The sequence below is a fragment of the Manacus vitellinus genome, unplaced genomic scaffold (genome assembly GCF_001715985.3).
Source record: "Manacus vitellinus isolate BGI_N305 unplaced genomic scaffold, ASM171598v3 scaffold_13_pilon, whole genome shotgun sequence".
Lineage (NCBI taxonomy): Eukaryota > Metazoa > Chordata > Aves > Passeriformes > Pipridae > Manacus > Manacus vitellinus.
This window is the reverse complement of record NW_021938999.1, coordinates 18,054,574-18,080,096: the sequence shown is the minus strand read 5'-3', so window position 1 is coordinate 18,080,096 and position 25,523 is coordinate 18,054,574. Positions and strand designations below refer to the sequence as shown.

The following is a 25,523-nucleotide window of genomic DNA, read 5'->3' as shown; positions in this document are numbered from 1 at the left end:
AGAAGACTCCAAGTATTCAGATGCAGCATTTGAAAATAAACTGTGTTTGAAACAGTAAAGACAAACTCTTCCAAAGACCTGAGAAAAACCTGGGTACAGTGACTCCCTAAATCCTACCAACCAGATGATGTATTTAGAAGAGAAAAACCAGATTCAATATTTTTTGTGAGTAATAGCATATTACACTGAATATAAGTACAAGCTTGTTATTAAGGTGTGTGGGGAAGAATAAAAAATGAAAGTTGAAATTCCAAGAGCAAAGGAAGCTTTAGTTACTGAGTGCTGAGTAGGCTGTTCCCAGATATCAGCAAATGAGCTTTAGGTGAACTACACAAGTAACTAATCCATTAGCAGCATTTCATGATAGAAATCATTCCTTGGCTTCACCATTAAGCTCCTCATCCATTTTAATATGTCCTTTATATTTTCACTGTTCCATGGGTTTATCAGCTTAATGGGATTGGTGTTTTCAGACAAGATGCTTAAAGCAGAAAAAATAAAACTGAACTGTAAATGAAAGAAACAGATACAGAAAAACAACAGCCTGGTAATTATCAAAACATCAGTGACTCACTATCTCAAGGCAATCAGCTGCCACCTGAAATCAAGTCACTGATGACAATTACTACAGGATGTGATGATTACTGAGCAACTGAAATGCTTCCCATTTGCACACAGTGAAGAGGGGCATCAAAAACCTCTTCTAGAATCTGTGAGGTGGGGGCAGGACAGAGGATTCCACTGAAGATGGCAAACTGAAGTAGGATCAAAAATGATTACTCAGAAGACTAGATTATTACAGATTTAAAAAAAAGATCAGGAGATAAAGATATAAACAAGATAAAGAATTTCACGTTCAAGGGCACACTTGACCATTCCATGAATATGATCATTCTTTCATGGAGCCTTGCTAAAGATCTTTCAAACAAAAGAAAATCTTTTGTCTTCGGTATTAACTAAAGTTCTTGACACTTGGTGACTTTCTTTTTACAGTCTAAACCTCACTTCAGTTTACACTTGCCTGGCATAAAACTTTTTGGACGGTTTCATAAAGAATCAAATGGTATTAGAGAGAGCTCAGCTCTAATCCTTTATGATGACAACATTATTTCCCCTTGCTCTCTCGTGGCTTATGAATAATTCACTGTGCTATCATCTAATTTCAAATAACCATGTTAGGTTTCAGGTTCTATTGCTAATAGTTTTGTAAGTTTTGAGGATAAAATATGGTGTCCTTGTCACCATCAGCCTGCAATGACCATTAATTCAGGTTGTTTGCAGCTGGTAAATACCACTCAGTTGTTCTTGTGTTGCTTCAAGAAACTAGTTGTCGATGCTGCACTAAGATCTGGCTGGACACTGACATGTGAACCAAGTATTTGGCAACTGGACCTCAACTACCAAATATTAAGCTCTGGAAGGAAGCACAACATGAACAATTTCCATCAGAAGGTGTTTTCTAACAGTGAAGATTCCTCGTTTCAGCAGTACCACTAAGAAAGAACACAGAGACCAAACCCACTGCTAACAGAGCAGAAATGAGGCTGCTGTGTAGGGAGGTGATGTTTGTCACTCCAGTGACTTTGCAGATGAAGATATTCACAGCCCCCCAGGTTGCTGCAAACTTCTTTTGATTGTTTTTAAAAAGCTGAAAATTTACAGCTATACCTTACCAGTGACCTGTGCATCTGTCACTTCAAAACTCTGCACCCATTCTGCTCACGCAGATTTCAAATAAAGTACCATAAGACAGAATAATTATTTTCTTTTCAACTCCACCTCTTCTTTCCTGCTTATTTTTCTATTAAAACTGACTACTAAGACACATTTTTTTCTGAATACAGAAGCGTGGACAAAGAAGCCTTTCATTAACTCAGGAGCTGAAGGAGTCTATAAAGCAAATGTTTTCTACATTTCTAGAAACGTTGAGACGACTTTTGGCAGGAAGAACCTACTCCCAAAACCAAATATTGGGGGAGGAGCAGGGAAAAATCCTGAACAAGTTCTGCTTTCTTTTTAAGCCACATACCAGCAACATTTTTTTCCCCTCACACGGAATCTGAAGATCCCAAAATTCTTTGTAACTACAGATACTCCCAGTAAATTATCCTGAAAATATTAACCACCTTTTTTTTACAAAAGGAGTTCTCTTCGATCCCTTCTCAGACCAATGACAACAGTTAAAAATCCCCCACTCAAAACTTCTGTAGAACTTTGCAGACAACATTCAAGTTCCAGGAAAACAGAACACCCACTTTCTACATGGATTTTTTTAAAGTGTCTTTCATATGAGGGAAGAGAAAGACAGGTTCAGGTTTATGCACCTCAACTGTCAAACTACTGTCATAGTTCAGGGAACAAAAGTAAAAGCCAAGTAATGACACTGATCTAAACACTTGAAAGGCCCAGATGCTTGGAATGAAACAATGCCTTGCTTTTGCTTTCCATATAAACTCAGTGTCATTCACTTCCATCACTGAATTATACAACCAAAATGAAAAGGTTTCTTTAAAAGACCTAAACCATGGCGAGAAATGCACGTGCAATATGTGAGGTACTGATTTGCACATGATGCATTTGCTGAGCTAGGAAAACTCAAACATATACTGGAGAAAAGGGCCAAGACAAACACACAGACTGGCTGCATGAAGAGTTTATTTGTTTTATCAACACTATTTCCAATTAAGTTCCTCCAAGAGACTCACTCAGTGCATTCTGAAATAGTCCCCTAAAAATGTTGTCAGACAATAACTTTTTTTTTTTGCAAATTGAACAAATTCAGCCAAGTGGCAGTTACTTAGGAAATGGAATTTAGAAAATGCCATATATCTTGATTTGAACTTGAAAGTGTTTTCAGAAAAACCTGTAGAATCTTGAAGATTCCGGAATATTCCTTTTTTTTTTTCCTACTCCTTTCAGTGTTCACTGGCAGTCCACCAACCACAGCACCTTCATCTTCCACAACTATATTTAAAATACAGGTAAGACATAACAATCTCCTACTGGTGTAATCACCAAGTGTAATTAGTAATGGTATAATCTGATCATGGAAGTTTTCTACATAATGTCTACCAACAACCAAGAATTCCAAGCAACTACATATGGTATTTTCTATTTATCAAAATTAAGCTGTGTGTATCCTATTCTGAGAAAAGGATGAAGAAATAAAATATCCTGTGACTTCGAAAGTTAAAGAGTGTGACTTTCAAAAAAGTGAAGGGATTATATTTATTTATTTAAAGTATCTATACCTTATGTAAACTCTTACCTGCTGTTTGTTGCCTTTCCGTGTTAACATGACAAATGGCATCGTGTCTCCAGACTCTGACTCTCCTTCCCCACCTCCAAGGGGGGGACCCTTCTTGAGCTGACTTTTGAGGTGGAGAGGAATAGCAACATCCAGCTGATGGACTTTAACAGACTCCCCACTCCGTTGCTGCCAAAGGAAAGTAAATTCCATAAATGCTGAGATGCTGACCCTGTCAGTGGGGATGGCAACACTCAGGTTGCCATGACTGAGAAAAGGTTTAACCTTCCAGGAGAACCAAGTAACATATAAATAAATTTATTAGGCTTTATTACATTTCCCTTTAGCTTTCCTTGCTTGTGAAAAAAAAAGTTACAGGCACAGAATACTTCAAATTACAAAGGAATTTTGGATAACAGCCTCTTATGGAAAGAAATCTAGAGATCTGATGAGACACACTTAAGAATGGACATTCTACATTCAAGATTTTTTTGGTATATCTTATTAATATATTCATTATACATGGCTTGGAATACTCAGTACTTAAATGTTTACCAGGTGTGTAAAAAAAAAACAGGATTAAAAGGCCATGTAAATTTAAATGCATCCGCATTTTAAACATATTAAACATATTAAAACCTAGGATGAAGTCAGAAGTGTTGCACAGTATCTGCTGCAATTATTATTGATTCAGTAAAATATATGTCAGCATGTTGTATATTCACTGGGCAAACAATACAATTAACAGCTATTTTACTAAAAGCCACTTATCCAAACATGCCAACTGCAGAGAAGAGGAAATAACAGCAAAAAAACCCATCCATGTTCTTTAGTATGGTAAGCTAAGCACTAATCACTTATTTACTTTAAAGAAAAATCAACTACAGTTAATTATACATTAAATTAAGAAAGTAACTATTATACCTGAAGGTTTTCCAGCATCATTTTATCCAATGCCTGAATGAAGTCCTCATCCTCTGCACAAGGGACATGCTTCAGTCCTCCTCCTTTAATCATTACTTCCTATTGCAATGGGAAAAAACCTTCCATTACATTAGTTCCAAAAATATGAATATTCAGTCTAGAAATAAGTGGGAAAATATTGCTTCTATATCATACATAAAAAGTTTAAAAACCAAATTGTTCAAGAAAGAAGTTTTCAGCCTTGATTATTTTCTTGAAAGACGTGTTTCCTGATTTATTGGCCACTCATAATATTCTGACATCCTCGTGTGTATGTGTGCAGATGAGTGTGGACACACTCAAGATGTGGCAACAATACAGAGAAAAGTCTCTATCCTTAACATACCTATTTAACTCATTTTTCCATTAAGTCCATACAGTTAGATGGTGTTTTCAAGACCAACTACCCTTCAAGTATTTGGAGAGGACAACATGACAACAAAAATGTTTGAAGTCAGTATCCCAACACATTCTTCTATAATTGTCATTATTTTCTTACTATTTAACTGCAATCCAGACTCAAGCAGATGCACGTTATAATCTGCCAATCCCAAATTCATATTTTAGGAATTTTGCACTTCCTGGCTTGTCCCCTTTTCTGTTTTGAGACCTAGTGGAGTGTAAGCAGTTCACCTTGTTGTATCCTATCAGTTTGCTACCACTGCTGGCATTGCAAAACCATAACTTACACAACATTTTCCAGTCTAGCTACCTGTGAGAGTGCACAGTCCTGCAAAAACATGTTGTAGTAAAGTTGACAGCATAAATATTTTCAGAAAGTAATAACCAAAGTTTGCAAACATGAAAATAAGCTCTAATATGTATCTGAAAGAATAACAGGGAGCGTTCTGGCTGTGTTCTCCCAGATATGTTTTGAGCAGCATTGGCAAAAAACACTCAGTAAAGAAAAGCAAAGATGCCAAGGTCAGTTCCCCCCTCTCCAGCTGCAACACGTACGGTGTTCTCCTCATCCGTCTCATTTTCCTTATTGGAGTCTGTAAGATAATCCGTGTTTTCTTCCTCTTCTTCCTCACCTTCTTCTTCCTCATTGTCAGAGCCCTCCTGAAACAGTCAATTAATAACTGCTGACCATTTGGGAAAAAAAAAAAAAAAAAAAAAGGACCACTTGCTCCTGGGTTCCTCTCACACATTTTCCACACCTGCCCTCCCCTCCCTCCATCTGAACCTGTTCAGTTCAGTTCTAGTAAATCTGTTTATGTTTTTTATTTACTGTTCAGTCTGAACTCACAGGGCTTTATCTGATAGTTTCAAAAATGTACAGCAGAAATCTAGGAGCAGAGGCCAACACACCAGATGGTTGTGCTGCCACTCAGAGGGAACTCCACAAGCTGGAGGAATGGGTTGGGAAGAACTCAGCAAGTTCAAAGAAGGGAAATGCAAAGATCCCCAGAGGTCCCCTCCCCACCCCACAGCTGTTTGTGATTCTAATGGTACTAATCTGTGGGTAAAGGCACAAATCCAGCCAAAATTCGGGATCTTTAATACTGAGAGACACAGATTGAAAAAGGCTTATCAGCAAACTAACCAACCCAAGCATATGGAAAAAACCTGTTTCCTATTTCCTTGATGAAATCATTTTCTCATAACACCACCATTATCACGTCACCTTTGCTGTGTCATAGTGACAAGTTAGAATTTCTATGTACTTGTCTTTTTTTTATTGGCTCCACCACTTTTGATTCAAAATATTATTAGCACAGTAAACAAGGAAGGTTTCTATGCTCCATAAATCTTTTATTTATTCATATTACACAGGCATACTCTGAACAGCTGTTATTTTTCCTACCTGTCTGCTCTGACATCAAGTCAATACATTTGCCTCTACAACAGATAAAGAAAATAATCTCAAAGTGGTTTTTTTTTTTTCATGCCAAAAAACTGAAGGCATCTTTTTATTGAGAAGCAGCACATACTCTGAGCAAAGTTGTCAGGTTCAAGTTTCTGCTGTAAATTCTCTGGAATAAGCCTCAGAAACTCTGTATTCAGTTTTCCACATACCCAAAACTGGGATGGGAATATCCTCAAGTACTGACTGGGCTGTGCATGCCCACATTTCACCCACTAGCTCTGTGACTTAGAAGGGCTTCAGAAAGTAACAAGCAATGAAAATCTTGATTACTCATGCTTTTTTACATGAAGCAAGGTAAATGATTAAGTTCACCTCTTCTTCTGGTTCATTTACTTCACTTTCATTTCCAGATTGTTCCTCTGTCTCTGCTCCACCTTCCTCCTCCTCTTCATCCTCTTCCAGATTCTCTCCTTCTGTAATGGAGTCTTTGGAATCTTTGTCATTCACAATTCCTGAAATTTGGACAAAGACTTAGAACATTAGAACATATAACCATTCAGGTTATACGTGGAAAATCACTTCAAAAGCCCATTGTTACTGAACACTAAAACCCCCCATGAGTCATAATATTCTACTTCTGAATGAAACATTTTCTAGATAGTTACCTTACTCATACTGGGTAATAACCTCCCTGCCAGGAAAGGAGGAAAACATTACAGAGAAGGTTTAGTTTAAAATCTCCCAGCAAACAGCACTCAAGAAGCTGCACTGTGCAAACTGCTTCAAAACATCCTCAAACTAAATGTGAACCTTTCTGAAACATGCACTGAAACAGGAGCACTAAACTACAGATGCATCACTAAAGCAGCAGAACCCAGAAGACATCAAGCCCCTGCAGCCTTAGCTGCAAGTACTTCCTGCCAATTAATAGTTTTGAAACAAGAGTTTTCTCAGCCTGCAATAAACCTTTATGACTCTTTTCTAATGCTCTGAGCCTGCACTTGAACCTCTGAGGATGTAGGTGCCTGTATGAAGTCCTTGGGAAAGCAGAGTCTCTTCCAGAAGTGCTCTCTAGTGTGCTCATCCTCCTTGCACACAGGACTGACAATTCTTACACTGTGATTTTAGTTCATCTTGCAGTTTTCCTTGCTGACCTGCTCACCACCTCTGTCCCTCAAGATATTTTAGTTCATTCTGTGTGTAAGTTATCAAACATACCTTCCCTAAATATCTTTCTCTCAGTAAGGTATCCTTCAGTGTCACTGATGATGTTTATTCATCCCTTATCTATACCATTTCCACAGGAGTGAAAAATAAGTTCTAGCTTTTTTTCGGTGTTTCATTGCCCAATTTAGTCTCACATACAGAATTTCAATCAGAATGTTTTCTGAGAAAATAGTTAAGAATTGATCATGATTCTGATTCAGGAAAAAAAAAGATCTGTTTTTAGAGAACCGCTTTTGCAAAATTTAAGTCATCCAATGTAAAAAAAAGAACACACTTCTAACATACAATGTCAATTAAATGGACAGCATGTTAAAAAAATAAGGTCATCCTAAACCAGAAGTTGCAACATTTTACATGGTATTGTAAATACTTTTCCCAACGAATTAAAGGATTATTCTTAAAAATTGAACTTGTCCAAGTAGATGAGGTGCTATTAAGGCTCTAGTCGACACCTAAAGTGTAAAATTTACATATAAAAGCTTTTCATGAACAAGCCTCTTTTCAAATAAAAATGAGATACTAGAAAACAACTCCAATTAACAAGCAATGAGCACGGTAGTATCCAATATGTAGTAAGAACTGATATATCATATTAACCTTTAACCTTTTGTATAACAGTTTTAGATACTAACCAATATTTTCCCAAGTGGGCTGAAATTAAGAATATGCTTCCTACATTTTTCTGATTAAATTCATAAATTTTCTTCCTCATCACTTGCACCATGTGACTCCATTAACTAACATATACACACACACTTCTGCTCTCCAAATATCATTATATTAATAGTACTCACACTGAATTTTTTTAAAACACTTAATTACTTTAGTTATGGAGATTCTGTATGATCTCTGTAGTGATTAGAAACACACAATGAAGTTACAGAAATATTTCTACCATGAGAATAAAACAATAACAATAGTTAGCTATTACCATCACACAAGAGAAAATTTTAAGAGCTACAGGAATTGTCAAAAATACCTAACATCCATGGCACATTTCCTTACCTAGTTTTATTAAGAACTCTCGTTCCAAGTCTTGCACCTGTCTCACAGCTTCTTCCAGAGAATTGCAGAGCTTTATCTTTGGTCTCAGCAGTTCCAGTGTATCACTGATCATATAGTCTATGTCTATAGGGAAAGGGTGGTCTTTTGTCCAAACATCCAGACTTTTTTTCCACCACACATACCGCTAGAAGACAAAATATTCCAATAAATTACATGCACACTGACATTTATAAACTATTTAACCATTGAAGGTTAAAACACAAGTTTGTAAAGCCAAGCCCTGTCTACACAGCAGAAAATGCAAAAGATTTCACATCACTACTTTCTTATTTTATACAACTGTTAGATATTTTGATATCACTGAACATTGATCACACTGGATATCACAAACATTAAGAATATGCTTCTGCTATTACAAGTACTTTTAGAAATAAGACTTAGCAAAAAAGCATTGAAAATAAAGTCCCTGCTCAGTGTACTCTTGCTACAAGAGATAAGCACATAACAACCAGCCTGCTTTCAATTCCTCCCCCCATGTATTTTCAAGAAAATGAATTCCCCAACAGCATATTTTGGGGAAAAGGGAGGGAACATCACAAGAAGTCTTAAGACTGCAGCCAGCTTCAAGTCCCTTATCCAGTTTGCTTTATAAAAAGTTTGCAGATACTTCTTACAGAGACATTGTAAAAAATAAGTGCTGATCTTAAGTGAACTTAACAGTATAACCTGAGAGCAAAAGTGCTGCAAAAACTGCATCTGAAAATGAAGTATGTGGAACAGAAACTTTACTTAAAAGGTGACATGGTCAAAAGGAAGGCCTGCTGAAATTATAAGGTGTAACAAGAATACCTTCTTCCCTGAAAAGTTTAATTTGTTTATTAAAATAGGACTAGACTATACATCAAAACAAAATCTTACATCTCATATACAGCAAAGGAAACATATCCTGGAGGTCTGATATAAGTCATTATCACCTTAATTTTTAATACCCTTGTTATAGTATAATTTAGAAGGAAAAAGCAGAAAGAAAAAGAAATTATATGCAAAGAGTTTTAGCATGAATTCCATGGGCTGAAATTCCCCATCTTCTGAGGAACCCATTCCAGTGTTTAAACATGCTTGTTATGAAATCTTCTCCCCAGTTCATGACACCGATTGAGTCAGAACTTTCCTTGCTGCAGTTTGTGCCCATTGCCTCTGACCCTTCCACCACGCAGCCTAAGAAGTATTGGAGGCCTCTTTCCCTACAAAAACTATCAGATGAGGACAGCAACTTAAATAACTTTCTCTTCACCAAGCTGAGCAAACCCACAGTGTGAGCACTGAGAGCCTCCTGATCATTTTGGTATAATGGAACTCCACATACACATCACTTGGAAAGAAAACTGCCATCAGACAGACAGGATTCTAAACATTGTAGTGCTAGAGAACAATGAGAAAAATATGCACCAGATTGACTTATACTTAGCTTGCTAAAGAATTCCATAGAACTACATAAAACTTAGAATACCTGGAAGTACACAAGGAAGCAATCGAGTTTTCGTTTGCTGGATCCTCTGTCAAAGTACTGCCCACAGGTATCGAGGATGGTACAGACCAGTCTGATTCTGAAGAGATGCTCTGGAGGGTCCAGTGGACTGGGGCTGCCATCAGGGTTCACCCCAAAGGAGGTGAAAGAATAGAGAGTTCTAAATATCACAGCAGACTCCACCATCCGGTAATTGTAGAGCTCCCCCAAGAACTTGGCGCTGCTGATCCGCCGCTGGTTAAACTTTGGTTGATTAACCTTTACCAAAAAAGGACAGGAAAATTCACTCTATTTTGCAGACACGACAGAACATTAAAAAAACCCACACCCAACAAACCTTTTACAAAGAAAAAAGGGGTACAGAAAAATTGATAGGATTTCTTTATAATAAAAGATGATTATTTATGACTAAGTGCATTACACACAAGTAACCATTAAAAAGTAGTTATGAAAGCTGGTCAACTGGTATTTATAATAAAGTTCAAATACATTTAGTCCATACTCCCTCTTAAATCTATAATTTTATGACCCAGAGAATTCTTGTAATTTTAACATCTATTAAAATAAGGAGTAGTTTCCAAAATTACTTGAAGATGCATGAGTCTGTCTACACTGTGTAAGAATAAATTGTATGCTCTTATTATGACAAGGGGAGCAAAACAACTGTCCTATTGATCTTGTTAGTTTAGTTTTGTTTGGTTTTTTTTGGTTTTGGGGGGTGTGTTAATTTAAATAAACCTTTACAAAGCAAGCAACGGAGGCAGAAAAGTCATCAGAAAAAAAAAAAACAGAATTCAAGGACTCCTTTCTTTAAGCAAGATTATTTTAGTTTTCCTTTCAAGATAAGTAAATGAGTACAGCTTAGCAGGGATCTTGGTTGTTTACCTCCATTCCTAGTCGAATATCCTCCAGCACTCCATCCACAACATGAATTCCGACATCTTCCTGGTAAAGGACCAACCCTGCTAAGAGGTTGGCTACACAGTGAATACTATTATATTTCACATTCCAGATGTTGATCATACAGCATATAACATAGTCTTTTACTTCTGCATCCTGCCAAGGGAGCTTGCGCATCTGCCTCAGGACCTAAACCAAATTTTAAGACAAGCTTCACATTTTAGCAGGTAAAATATCAAGGTGCTCCCTCTGTCACCCCCCATCTCTCCTGGTTGGGATGAAATCCCTCTAAGCACCTGCAAACGACCTCATTCTCCTTTTCCAAGCATCCTTCAGATCTGCAGTTGCTATGGAAGACTTTATGCATGTAACCCAACTGCTCTCCTCGAGCTACTAATCAACTGAGTCTGTCCCATGATTTCCTTGCTCTTACAGTCTGTATTTAACTGAAGCCTTTTTTCTCTTACTCTCCCAACACAAAGATTTTCATCTCACTCTCTTTATTCATCACTTAATGCTCCAGGGGATGCAGGTCCCCAGCTGGAGCTTCCATGCATGACGATAAAACAAATGAAACCATCTTGATCAGGGATACAAAAATTATCCCTTGCAACTGAAGAAACTATAACCCTCCCCCAACCCTTTCAAAGTTACTGCTGCAACACTTTCAGGAAAAACTCTATTAAAGATTCTGAAAGGATTTACCTTCTCTGTGGTGACCTTGGAGAGATCCTTGTAAAGAAGCTTACGGATATATTCCTGCAAAGGAGGACGCTTTTTCTTCACAGTTTTTTCAGCTGGAGGGGGATTACAGTAGTAATAGGCATTTTCTACCATTGTGACATAGCGGGCATCAAGATGCATTGCTTGTTTTTTCCTCATCATTTGTTCCTAGAAATAAATGCAAATGATCAGTTAAAGATGCTGACACACCACATTTCTGAGCCAAAGGCTTTTACAGCTACATTTGGGATGAAGGAAACATGAAAGGTTGCAGAAAATAAGTTAAAAGCTTGGGCAGAGAGAAGAAAGAACAAAGCATAGATATGGTTCTGTGTTGCTCTTTCCACTGTCATTTTTCTTTACAATCCTTGTTTTTATAATGGTTCACCTGGGGTGAAAAAGGTTTCAGACAAGTATTTAAAGTTCACCTCAAAATACAAAAGTTTAGATTATCAGCAGCTATTTTATTTAACTAAAGTAGCTGAAATACTGATGTCTTCACAAGCACAGTGAATCTTCCTAAGACTGACAATCTATTTTTCACATCAGTGCAATTCCAGTGAGTCTATTTTGATGGTTTCACATGAATTCCCAAAGGTTTAGGCAATGGCATTTTCTTTACTCCAGGCTCCATTGTTGCTGTTTACCCAAGCAGAATCCACTGCAAGAGAAGCAGTACCTACCATAAAGTCATATTTCAGGAAAAATCAGTCAAGTAACACTAATTACTGTGCTTAATTGTCAGGATTGTCCTAATTTTCCTCACTAAACACAATCTTTTCTCCATATTTCATTTTGGATATGTATGTTATGGTTTACTTTGTGGATTTTAAAAATTTCTTTTACCTAAAAATACTGTACTAAAGCAGCAGTTCTAAGCTGCTGATTTTAACAGGTAAAGAAGAGGGTGAGCTTAATTCCATAATGAAATACTTTCTATATGCATCTGTGCATTTATTTGCATATACATATATACACAGAATTACACATATGTGTATATATATAAGTTGCATTAAATATTTATGTACATCATCATAGTCCATATATTCTAAATCACCCTATGGTGGTTCACCAGGAAAAGAAACTGTACTAGTCAGACTTCATTATTTACTACAGGTTGGCTACAGAGTAATTTACAGCTTCAAATAGATAAAACAAAATGAACATGTCCGTGCTGTTTTATCCCCTCACACAAATATCAGTAGATACATTCATGCATCCAGTAAACCAACCACAAGAGTTTAAACCTGCTTGGATTACTGGTGGAGAAACACAATTTTTAATGTTGGTGGACTTTCCACTAAGCTTGAGTAATTTCAAATTTCTTTTCCAAGGCAGTGGTTCAGTTCCACTGAGATGTCAATGCACACAAACAGCTCCTTAACCCTGAGTTTCAGCTGCTAATTCAGTGAGGAAGAGCAGTTTTGTGTAACTCAGTAACCCAACTAATAATGTAATTTTCCTCCTCGATTTTAGTCATCTCTCACCAGGAAGGTCTTGATCTGACAACAACCCTAAGGCATTTCATTTTTGACCTTTTCCATGACACAAATGGCCCCTCCTTTGATTCCTTAACTGAGACTGTTCCTTTCCAAATGGGAAATTTCTCTCAAGTAGTAGCATAAAAGTTTTCCTACAGGTGCTCAACAGATGCACAGCCCTGGACAACTGAGCACATGAACTGCTGTATGTGGGGAAAAACCACTCCTAGCAGGAAGTTCCAAAACCTTACCATGTCCTACATGTTAATGTTACCTTTGAAAAAATTTTCACCTTTTCTAGATGGATCAGGAGAAAATACATATTTTCTGCCATAGTGACATTTAGCATGTTTTACTATAAACTGGAAAATTAAGTGGGGCAAAGTGAAAGACTACAGAAAATGGCAGAATGGTTTGCAATTAAAATTAAAAAAAACCTAACCTACATAATTTGTGTATTTTCCTGTTACAAAAAGTTATACATTATATTGCAAATAATAGGTTGTAATTAAAAATATGTTTCTTCCCAGAAGATACAATATGCACCACCTCAATCCCTGTTATTCCAACAGTTCAAAATCAAAATTTTTAGTTTCTTGGAAGCACACTATTGTTACAGTGCATTAAGACAGTCTAAATTAACTGCATTTACTTTGTCACAGGCTTTGCCTGTAAAAACATCTCCCACAGTTCCAACTCTATCTACACAAGAAAGAAGCCACCAGGTAGCTTCAGTTCTGTGTATTTATAAACACAAGTGATCTTGCCCTAAAGCTTAAGACAATTGTCTAAGTTAAATGATTAAAAATGCACCAGGAGGCTTTTAATACCAAAACTTCAAATATCCTTTTAACAAGACCATGACAAAATAACACAAGAATTTGACATTTTAACATCATTATGTTACAGAAACATAAATCAAGATAAAGGTGATCTTCCTTTCAAGGCTCCAACTCAAATAATGTAATTCAAATATCCTAAGGCCAAGTCAATTTTATGTTAATATTTGAAGTTACATAAAGGACACTGAATTTGAAAGATTTGCCAAAAAGAACAATTAACAGAAATAAACATTGTCCTGATAAAACAATCTGTAAATAATTTGCACAACCTGAAGTAGTTGTACAAAACCAGGATATGACCATTAAATGTTTCTCTAGACTGAGTCACTTAGTGCCACTAAGTTTGCAACATTCTTACAGAACACTCTACTTCTCAATAATTAATTTTCCCCTAATTACTTTTAAAATCCATTCTTAACTATGACTTTCTTCCACACCAGGACAAAGCAATGTTGTCTTTAATGAGGGCCACGCAGCCTGTTTGGAATCTTATTACATAATATATCGTCAGCAGTAAAGATTAAGACCAATAATTATTTGGAGGATCAACAGCCTTAATTCTACCCATAAGAGTCATTGAGAAGATCAGCTTTACATTTGCTTAGATTTTTACCACAAGATTGTAATTAGCTTGCTTCAGGAGTAATCTTTTCTGCAGTTCACACTAACTGGTACCATAAGACTATGATCCAATTTGCATAAGACTATTTAAGTCAAAATTAATCTCTATGTTTAAGGGAATGTTAAAAGATGTAGCTACTGAGATGGTTGCAGAAAAGAAATCTATTTAGCTTATTTTACATCTCAATCAATAGAGATTCCAAACTTATTTGCCACCTCCATCTTTTCCTGGTTCCTCACTGCATAAGAAAGACTACTTATCTGAAACCTTGTGAGGCTTTAAGCCTCAGTTATTCAAACAGTGTTTGTGCTTTGTCCTGCACTTCACAGTTAGGTCATGTTTAGCATTCATCCAGCAGATTCCAGCAACCCAGCTAACAACCAGCACTTTTGTAGTGCATAAGACTAAAAGCAGTGAGTTACAAAAAGCAGCTTTTTAACTTTTCCTGACTTCTAAAATTTTTATTAACTACAAAGAGATGACAGTAACAAGTAAAATGTCTTTTAAAGATAATGGAATAGTGTTTTCAGGGGAAAAATACTCGATTATGGAAAGGACTATATTTAACAATAAAACACGTCAGTTGGCAAACCTTTAGAAAATTGAGATTCAAACCTTTCAAGATACAAAGTACATTGCTACAAAAAGCATGAGCCAAGAACCTGCAGTTAATTTGCCCATCTCTCTCCTCTTGTGACTATACCACCCCAACAGATGTTATGACATTCAAAAGAGGTTCAGAAAGAAACAGTGTTTTGTGAAAAAAGAAATTGTACAATATACCCAAGTATGCAACTGCTTCTCCATTAACTACAGCTTGAGAGGAGAGGCTGCAGGTTCAAGAGAAAGTGAACCTATCTTTAAAGGAATTCTTCAACCATGTTTGCCTCAGTCTCTTGCCTCGAACACAGTTTTATTATTGTCTCTCAATAGTGAACTATTCAGGGCTCAATTCCATTAAAAAAGATCCAAAGCCAATTCTTTTAATTTTTATGTCTTTGCCGGTACTTATCTAGACTTCTAGATCCCACTTCTACTCTTACCTTAATTCCAAATCTCTATTTCAAAAACTGCTTCCTCTTGTGCCTTCATTAACTTTTTCTTCAAATGTAAAACCCCAGACATTGCACAGGACACAGAAACCACCTCCTCCACAATTGTCTTCACCTCCAGTTGAAATCATGTCTGGTTGTCCTCTCAAATTGTATCTCAGGAATGTTCACATACAGCTACTACATTCTTTCAACCTCATCCTCTGGTTTTGCCCTATCTCTGAATTACCTGTAGTTCAAAAGCAATAGCTTTTTGCTTCAGAAATTCAATTCTTTTTTTACATTTTCTTTCAAGTCATGAACAGATTTATAGGCCGACTGGAGTTCTCCAGGACACTTTCAAAAAGGAGTAATTGCTTTAAGTCAGTGCCTGACACCGTCCCCCATAAGATGACAAGTTTTCTCTTACCAAAAGAACACTGGTTCTTAAATGAGACTCAGGTGATCTAAAGAGGAATCTTCCACAGGTTTCCAGCAGGGTACATGCCATCTCAATATGGTGATGTGAGAAGTCTGACAGAAGCATCTGGTATATATTGATACAAAAACACAGCTCGTTAAACATCTTTTTCAACTGCAGAGAACATTAAGTTGTGATGATTACAATGTCTTAATTCAGCTTTGATTGAAGAGCAACTATTCACAGAAAGTGATCTTAAGCTGTGAGTCTTCAAACACCTTGTATTTTTAAAAAACATTTTTTTAATTTGGGACTTGACATCAAAGATAAGTTTGCATGTTTATCAGCAAAGTGAGATGATGTGCCCAGAGATCAATGCTTTCCAAAGATTTGTTTTGCACCTCAACAAACAAAAGCACCTGCTAAAATGGCATAAAAGCCCCTCCCTGCATCACTGAAAAGCTTTTTGCCTCCAATCCCTCCCCCTTACTGTCATTTTTTTCTGCAAAAACATTAATTGAAATCAACATAATGAAAGTTTTGCAAGTTATAGCAGATTAATAAGCAGCAACGTCTGCCATACCTACAAAGAACATTGTTAGCAGTTTATGTCCAAAGCTGGAAATTTATTTTAATATCTTTCTACCATTAGAGAAAAGAAAACATTCTAACTTCCATAAACAGCTACAAAAGTCTCCTCATACAAGTAACAACAGACATCAGGGTTTAAAACACCATATGTAATAAATTCAGAAAACATCAGCAATAGGTAAATGAAGGGAAATAGGAGGGGGACACATTAGAATATGCAGGAGCACAGGAGTATCACAAAACCAACCTTCAAACAGTGGAGGGTATCATTTTTGGAGAACATCTTAAACTTGGTAAGCTCACCAATAAACCTCACAGTTTTGTTCTTTGTTTCAATGTTGATCTGGTCCTTCTTTCTTACCTAAAAAATGAAAAGAATTGATTTCAGGCCCTCGAAAATACCCAGCTCTTCTAAATTACTTTGACCTGAACATGCTTAAGCAGCTTGGGAAATCAGTAGTGTTTGACATGGGTCACTTGTATAGTCCTCAAGGAAATATTAAACATTGATGGCTTTTTCAAGTCAGATTTAATAATGTGCAGACTTTTCTTTTTTTTTAAATTACTGACATCCAGCATAATTTTACTAACAAAGCACAAATACGTATCCATGTCTAAACATAATCCACAAAATACAAAATTGTATTTCCCCAACAGAAAGAGGTTTTTCTGAGAACAGTTAACTTCAGATAGTTGATTCAAGTAAGTCTGAGCAATAAATACACATTGTAATGTCAGTGCTAGAAACAAAAACTGAAATTTGTGCCATAAAACTGAGAATATGGTGAAGAAATCATCACTGTGCACCATAACCAGTTTGAGTACAAAACTCAAGAAAAAAGGAGAAACAACACTGAAAAATACAATTAAGAGGAATAGAAAATTTTGATTGATGAAAATTGTAAAAACTAATTTGAATTAAATACTCTATTAGAACACCAAATGTTGGGTTTTTTCACCAAAGGATGACTTATCAGATTGGTTAATCTGAATTCAAAAAGTTAAATCATCAAAACATACATGGAATCTGAAATCCCCTTTCAGCATGGAACAGAGATCCTCTGCCACATCAGACATACAGGGATGCAACGTGGCAACTAGTCTTGCATAAAATGGTAGCAAATCCAACCTGCAAACAAAGGAGAAGATTAAATACACAATTAATTTATAGACAAAAAGGCATTTATGTCTACAAATGTGGGTACTATTTTACTTATGAAAAGAATGAATGTGCATATAGTGACAGGACTACACATATGCAGTTTTTTGGGCTCACTTCAGATTGCAATGCAATTTAAAAACAATACAAAAGGTAAACTACCATGTCCTGCTGGAATCCTTCACAGTTAATTTCCTTTGGAAGCTACTGCCTTAGGTAAAATGCCAAATACCATCTCAGCTACAGAATTTGACCTTCAATAAATTACCAGACACCAACAAAATTAAGACCCATCTCAATGGGCAAAACCAAAAAATCCTTACAGAGAACCCCATTGTTTACTGGAAGGTTTTAACATGTTTTTTTGTAGCAGCAGAAATAACCAGGAAAGTAGGAACACCTTTAGTTTTAAGGTGGCAAACTTCAAAATTAATGTAGTAGTTATTACATAAAACAAAGCTCAGCAGATGTGATGTGGCCACCCTTTACCCAAAACTTCAGCTAGTACTCCCACAAATGGTAATATTTCCAAGTTTTCTACAGAACTTCCCTCACTTTCCTTTCTCTCCTTGATTACATGCCTTCACAGCCATTTCCTTTGCACATTTATGCAAACCATTCATGCTGTGTGCACACATCCCTTTTACATGCAGAGAAACCCACTGCACTCTGAGGCCTCATAATATCATTTAACAAGCTGAAGGAAGTAGTTTTGGTTTATTTTCAGCTTGCTGAGTTAATGCAGTAAACAGATGAACTGTAGAACAAGCCTAAGTTTTTCAGTGGAGAGAAACGTCCTAGATTTTCATGCTTCAAGTAAGAAATTGCCTGTGAGGGAGAAATGGATCTTGAGTTTACACTTTATGAAGGATTAAGGCTTTCCCTACTGCTAAGGAAAGGAAAAGAAAAAGAAAAAAAACGCTGACAAAAAAATCCAAAAGCACAGTCGATACACAGAGCTTGTCCTGGCACAAAGTAAAACTGGAAAAGCATCAAGACCAAAACCCCAAAACAAAGCATCCATGACTGCCTCCCTTCACCTTTCTAATTCTGTGTCACTAGAGCACATTCACGTGCAGAAAAGGAGACAGTGAGGTATTAAATTGTGGATTAGGAGCATCAGAATATACTTTCTGAAAGAGGCATAGCTGAGCAGCCCCCTGATAACACATGGAACTCCTGGTGAAACATTGCAGGTACCTCAGTTACCTATTTAACAGTTTTTATCTCTTTTGTTAATTAATAACTGAAGCAGTATTTACATTTTTCAAGCTAGTTCAAGGCTGACTACCCACAGCAAATTACTACCATACACGCTATTAAGCATTTAGCCATTAACTCAGAAAGAAGTGAAAGTCTCATTACTTCACACACAGATACAAAAGCTAAACTTGTGGCTGAACTGAGGGGGTGTATTCTAACTGAGGGGATTTCTCTTTGGCATCTCTTTTAAGACAAATACCAGAAAGTTTTATTCTGATCTGAACAAGTACCTGCCTGCTGAGAGCCAATAATTTCATCTCTGTAAACTGAACATACCCAGGGGAAAATTAAAGTCTTAGAGCACATTGTTGTTATTCCCTCACAGGACACAAAAGGTCTCTTCATGGGGAACCACACTAAGACCAGGCATTTCTAAATAGGTGAAATATAATAAAGCAAAGCCTTGGGTCAGTGACTCTGACATCGGCAATCAGGGATTGAATCAGTTCCCCCTCAGAGGAGACCAAAGTTTGTGTTCAGCAGTGGAGACATGGCAGTATCAGTGGCACCATCTACTGGTACCTGCAGTGCTTTGTTTTCTCCAAAAGCGTTTCTTCCTCTTGAGAGAAGGGGAAGAAATCAGCTAAAAAAACCCCACCACAGTATTGCTTTCTCTTCCTGCTCTGGTACATCATGAAGCAAGATCTGGCATCAGGGCTGAGTCAGGCTCTGAAGTCTGTGTTAAGCACCCCGAATAAATACCACCACAGTAAAAAACCACTATTTCTGACCACTGTCATTTTAACCACATACTGTGGATTGAAATCCAGTCAGCTCTAGATCTCAGGATCACATGAAGTGCACTCCAGTGAAATATCTAAGAGCCTGTCTTCTTTGTAGAATTTCAAGTATTAGTTTATTTAAACAAAACAAACAAAAAACAACCCACACCAAAACTTTTCTCAATTAAAGTCCTAATAGCAATCTCTGTAAAATGGATGCATCCAAAATTTTATACCCAAAAAGAATGAAGGGGTGTTTTGTACATTTCTTCATTTCTGGGATTTTTGGACAGAGTTTAAAGAACTAAACACTGGAGCAAGAACTCCTGCCTCACCAGCATAATCATAATCCAGACAAAAGCAGTGCATTCACAGGGCCTGAACAGGTACAAAGTGCCACCCACACTGTTCCATGGGAAGAGAAGGATGCTGTGGAATGGGAATGCTACCAGAGAAGTGCTCTTTATTTCTCTGCCTTGGCATAAACTCCTTGATCTCAAGCACATCCCTGAATTTTATCCTCAGTTGAGACAGGCCACTGAGACACTGGTGAGTTCAACTGGACACAAAGGACCTTGCCACTGAGAATTCTCAGAATGAAGAGCAGAAAGAAGGGAGATGCATAAGAGGTTTACAACTTGTGAGTTAAAATGTGCAGAAGTATTTAATCCTTAATCCTTAAGAAGCAGCTAACTTCTGAATTCAGAACAATCAACAAGAATGCTAAAAATTTCCACAGGAACAGCTGATCTCTTGGTCAGCAAACTTGCAACTTTCCCAGATCACCATAGATTGGAAAGGCAAAAAATATCAGAAGCCAGCACAGCTCCTATTTACTGCTTAGCATATGTGTAGAATAGTTTAGAATTTAAGGTCTAAAAAGAGATTTCAAACTTCTCTCTCTGAAATTAAAAAAAATTAAACAAAGTTGTAGCATGCAGTTAAACCTAAATAATTATGTGTACCTGTACAGGAAGATAATTCAGTTAGACAGCAAAGACTTACACATAAAAGCCCTAAGGCTGTAAGCAGTATGGGTTAACTCACTGCCTGCATTAAATTCACTGACTGAATTAAAAGGCTAATATTTAATTTTAAATCAATCCTCCAGTGCAAATCTGAAAGCCACTTGGATGCTAGCACTGAAAAATCTTTTTAAAAGGCTTTCTGTTCTGTTGGGTTGAAGGTTCAAATCACAGCTGAAAATGTAAATGTGACCCATTCATCACTACTCAAGAGAGCAGGGCAAAGATGGTGTATTTTAACACTGATCTACAGTGAGTTGAGGAAGAAATGGCCTTTTTTATCAAGTTAAGTTTTCTGTCTCGAAGAATCCTGGTTTGTCCCAATCTATCCAGCCCTAGTGGGAGCAGGAAAGCTCCCTGGCAACATCACATAATGACTGATTTCACAGTGCCTGCACTGCTCCTCAAACATAAAACCACTTCTACCCTTTCTTGGTAAAAGTGTCATGTCTGCACATTTCCCAAAAGTGATCTCAAGGGAAGAAACAGAATTGTATTCTGTTATTGAAATATCTCATTATGGCTGCCAACAAAACAGGCAGACTTAGACAGCATTATCTAATACTCTTGGAAACTAAATGCTTCTGGAAAACACACTGCTTTATCTGCATCCTACAAGGACACTGTTCCTTTGAACCTTCCACAAAAAACCCTCCTCAAAAACACAACCATAACAAGCTTTCTTCTCCCACGGTATCCTGGAGAGATATTGTAGAAATACCTGGAATTAGTGAAAACTAGCATGGAACAACAATAATGGAAAGACAAGACATACCCCCATGGTTCAGTGAAGAGGTACCCAGAGCACAAGCACTGTTATGCACAGCACACAAGGCCTCGAAGCAGTGTGCTACAGAATACAGGGAATTTTCTACAGCAAGAAGGATTATAAATGCTGATTTCAAGACAGACAGCAGAACTGCTCCTCTATCAACTAAAGTAGTACAGTAACTTCAATATTAGGATAGATGGCCCTTTCAAATCCTCTCCATCTGTGGGCAGTTCAGCTGCTGGTATTTACATTACAACTGCTTGTGGTTCAGAACAAGCATCTCAGTCAACATCCTGCTTCTCCTGCTAAGTAGCCCAGCACTGGATCACTAAAGCAGGCAGATATGTACAACTGAACTTAACATCTTACAGCTGGAAGCTCCAGTATTCACTAGTGCAGTAGGTCTCAGAGCAGACAGCAGAAAAAGGTATTAAAAAGGAATTGTACATGGAATGTTAACATTTCCCAACTATTAGAGACCAAAATTGTCATGAAGGTGGTAGCCCCTCCAGCCAACCCCACCATCTATTCGGGTCTACTGAGCTCCTACAGAAAAGTTAATCCTTTCAAATTATTATTTTTAAAAGAAATTTGTAGGATAATGGAACTACCACGGGGAAGACAAGAAATCAGTGGCAATGCAGACACTACTACATGGGTTTCTAGGAACTTAACTGTGTTCATATCACAGTCTGATCAAAGACACTTTTTGAATAGTACAATATATTGGGAATTTAACTCTGCTTTCATGCCACCTGTGAAATCACACTGCTCAATTTACAAGCCATTATGCTGTCCCTGTTTGAAAGTACCTCCTTTTGCTGTGCACAATGCCTACAAGCTCCTCCAGGTCATTATCACCTGCACACTTCAGCAGCTTATGCAAAGAAAATAATGGATTTTCAAAGAGGTTCCATGAGTTAACGATCAGTTTGAGCAAGCCAGAATCTACACCCTCAGGAAGAAATACAGGGCTGTGGTACAAACATCACACCATGCTCACAGACCACACAACAAGCCACTTCCATTTTGCAAACGTGGAAAAATCTCTACTATGGGAGAGCTGAAGACAAAAGTCTAAGTGGTCCTGCTGATTTACACTGTTGTAGATGTTCTAGGCTGTGAAAAAGAAGTTCTTCTCACATTGTGTTTTGATGCATGTCATGAATACCAGCAGGCTGAGAACAGAAATGTTACTTCTGCAACTTAAATTTGGGCTGAAGAGCACCTTTTTACACCTAATACAGAAGATACTTAAGTGCCTGTCTCCTCTGTCAGTAATTCATATTTCAGGCACAATCAGGCCTCTCCAAAGACTGAGGTGTCAAACCCATAATTTATAGGGGCAAGAATATGGAAGAGAATGAAAGATTACATGCACTTCTAATTGCAAAAACGAGTTTTAATGTAGAGTCAGGTTAATGGCTCCAGTCAGAAAACAAACCACTGGTTTGACACAGCTAAGGGTTATTTATTAGCACAGCAGATGCTTATTACAGATGGGATGTAGAAATAGGCTCGAATTAAGGTTGAAAGCACAGTGCAAGCAGTGATTAACTGTAAGGAAAACCAAACACCAAAGTGTGTTTATTCAAAGCTACACATGTTGAGACAGACACTCAAGATATGTTTTTCCCCCCAGTGTTAAAAGGGAATGGAATCAAAGCAGTGGGAACTCTAACAGGAATTCCAAGATGATCATGAAACACTTCAAACTAAAAGCAGCATCAAACAACTTATCATGAGAAAAGGGGCAAGGTGGAGCAAGAAAAGTGACTTCCTCATTAATTCACCTATTTGAGGCCCAAGTTTACCAGAGAACAGAGAAATGTATTATTCTTCCAACTAATTCAATGTTTCTTTTAATATTTCCAACCATTTTTGGAAGAAAGGCTCTTCCTGTAAGTGCAGGAAACCCACTTACACAAGGAGAGACAAGGAGTAACAGCAAAAGCTCTGCCTGGACTGATGTACATGGACAAACGAGGCTCAAACTGGCTGGCCCAGAACTGGCTGTTCCAGCAGACACAAGGCTGTTATAAAGGCTGTGTGCTATATCAGAATTAACATATCACAAGAAGTCCTCCTTCCTTAACTACACTGTGCTCTAACCATCCACACTGAAAAATGCAACTTGTCCTGAATGAAATATATCCTCCCTTTCTGGTAGGAGGTGGGTTTTGCTGTTGTTTTCATGGTTAAAAGTGATTAAATGATCTGCTATAAACACCAAGTACCAGAGAAAAAATAAATTAACTAAGAAAAATGTTAACTTTGGGCAAAATACTGTGGTGAATTCACTGATCACTGACCTTAAATATTCCTTTCGTGCTCCAGGGTAAGCCATTCCATAAGTGGACTAAGCAAATGTAACTTGGAACATACATTGGTTTTAAAAAATCCATAGCTAAGTTAAATAATGAATGGATGGATCCAGCTTCAGTTCTTACCTTTGTCTAGGAACTATGAAAAGTGCTCGTACAAGTTTTCTTCTGTTGGCTTTTGTGTTCATATTCATGCAAAAATCCATTGCTGCCTATAAAGAGAAAAGTCAATGCAGTGCTTCACCTTTAATGGAGTGGGTTTTATTTAAAGCAGTAGAAAATGCTTTTCAAAAGTGGCTTTTACAGAGCTATTCCTACTACAGGCAGCTGCTTTAAAAACAATCACAAAACCTTCACTTTTGTATGGAACTGACACAGTTAGAAAACATGTCCAGGGACAGGAATACAGACTAATTAAAATTTAATCCAGCTACTGACAGATTTCAAAGCTTCAAATCTTTATTTCTGGTCTATATGATCCAGCATTTTGGCTTTTAAGAGTGAAAAAAAATTAAAATTATGACTGTACCTTGTCTATGAGGTCTCTGTTGACACAATTTGGAAGCTGCTGAAGAAAAGCATCTACTATCAGTTTTAAATGAGATCCAGTACTGGCTTCCTCATCCTCTTGTTCTAAAGGAACAAGTAAACAAGCAGCAGACATCTTTAAGCCACTAGATATAAGGATTTACCATCATATTCCCCAAACACAGTGCATTTGTAATGGTTAGTTGCTAAATCTTCATCCATAGATTCAAAAAAAATAAGATATAAGGTGAACACAAAATTCTGACATCAACTACGAAGATCTCACCACACCAACTGCCCTACAGTTCCCTTCTAATTGCAAAACTTATGGAAAATGTCTGAAGCATACCACATTTTGAGTCCTAGAGAAAAGTTTATTTGCTCTATAACAACAACAGTTGGAAAGAGCCCTTCCTTGGCCAAAGCAACCCAAGAGAACATTGCTTCCTGAGAAAGGAGCACCATGAAGTTTGGGTTTGCCTCAGTTCGAGGATGCTCAGCAGTAACAAGGATACCCAGAGGGATCTGAAAGGAAAATGGAGACAGACTTCATAGAGAATATGGTGGGGTGGAAATCACACCCAAGTAAACTACAAAACACCCAACACTGGTGAAGTCACTCTGCATTTACAAGCTACACAGAACAAACAACCCTTATCCTGCAAGACTCAAGTTCCTTTTTGAAGTTATTGCAAGGAAGAGATAAAGTGGCTACTTGTAGGACTTTCTCTCCTGGTTTTGGAACCTGCTGGGGGCAGGGGCTGAGCTTAGAGAAACCCTATGAATTCCTCCAAGGAACACTGCCAGCTCTGCCAGCCACCCAGTCCTGAAGGTGCTAGAGATCAAAGCTACTCCTCCCCTCTTGCACAGGAACTACAAGTTGGAAGAACAAGAGACAAGAGTTCATTAAGGAAGGAGTAAAAAGAAGAAAAGGAAGATGTTCCAGATGCTCAGACAAAAGAGGTTCATGAAGTTTTACACGTTTAATGGAACCCTGACTCTCTCACTCATATATTTAGAGTTCACTAACATGCAACAGCCTAAACACAGCAATTTGTAAATCTTGGTTTAATGCCTTTTTCCATTTAAATATATATAGCACACCTTCCTGTCTCCTTCTTTTTCCCTTACAGCAATTAGTTGTCTCACCTCAGTATTCTACTGAAACTGGCTCAATGGCCTTGAAATAAATAAAAGTCTTTGATAATTCAGTCACTTTTCCAGACAATCTTTCCAGAGGTCCTGCTATCATATTAAATTTCAGCAATTCCCCAAATATATCTCCTCTTTCACTGTCCTCTCCTCCACTGGAGACCTACAGATATTCTCACATTCTATT

At 37.4% G+C, this 25,523-nt stretch overlaps 1 protein-coding gene across 2 annotated transcripts in view; it reads right to left on the bottom strand.

Moving 5' to 3' along the window:
• The window catches only part of UPF2 (UPF2 regulator of nonsense mediated mRNA decay), a 50,190-nt gene that overhangs the window by 12,346 nt on the left and 12,321 nt on the right, over positions 1-25,523 (bottom strand). For both annotated transcript variants that reach the window (XM_029958087.1, XM_008926182.3), the window contains exons 6-18: positions 24,186-24,289; positions 23,783-23,868; positions 17,412-17,520; positions 16,639-16,752; positions 15,810-15,926; positions 11,386-11,571; positions 10,666-10,869; positions 9,763-10,038; positions 8,253-8,436; positions 6,393-6,532; positions 5,168-5,272; positions 4,172-4,270; positions 3,269-3,436 (exon numbers count right to left, since the gene is read on the bottom strand). In XM_029958087.1, coding sequence (XP_029813947.1) covers positions 3,269-3,436; positions 4,172-4,270; positions 5,168-5,272; positions 6,393-6,532; positions 8,253-8,436; positions 9,763-10,038; positions 10,666-10,869; positions 11,386-11,571; positions 15,810-15,926; positions 16,639-16,752; positions 17,412-17,520; positions 23,783-23,868; positions 24,186-24,289 — 1,892 coding nt within the window. The remainder of the gene's footprint in view (positions 1-3,268; positions 3,437-4,171; positions 4,271-5,167; positions 5,273-6,392; positions 6,533-8,252; positions 8,437-9,762; positions 10,039-10,665; positions 10,870-11,385; positions 11,572-15,809; positions 15,927-16,638; positions 16,753-17,411; positions 17,521-23,782; positions 23,869-24,185; positions 24,290-25,523) is intronic.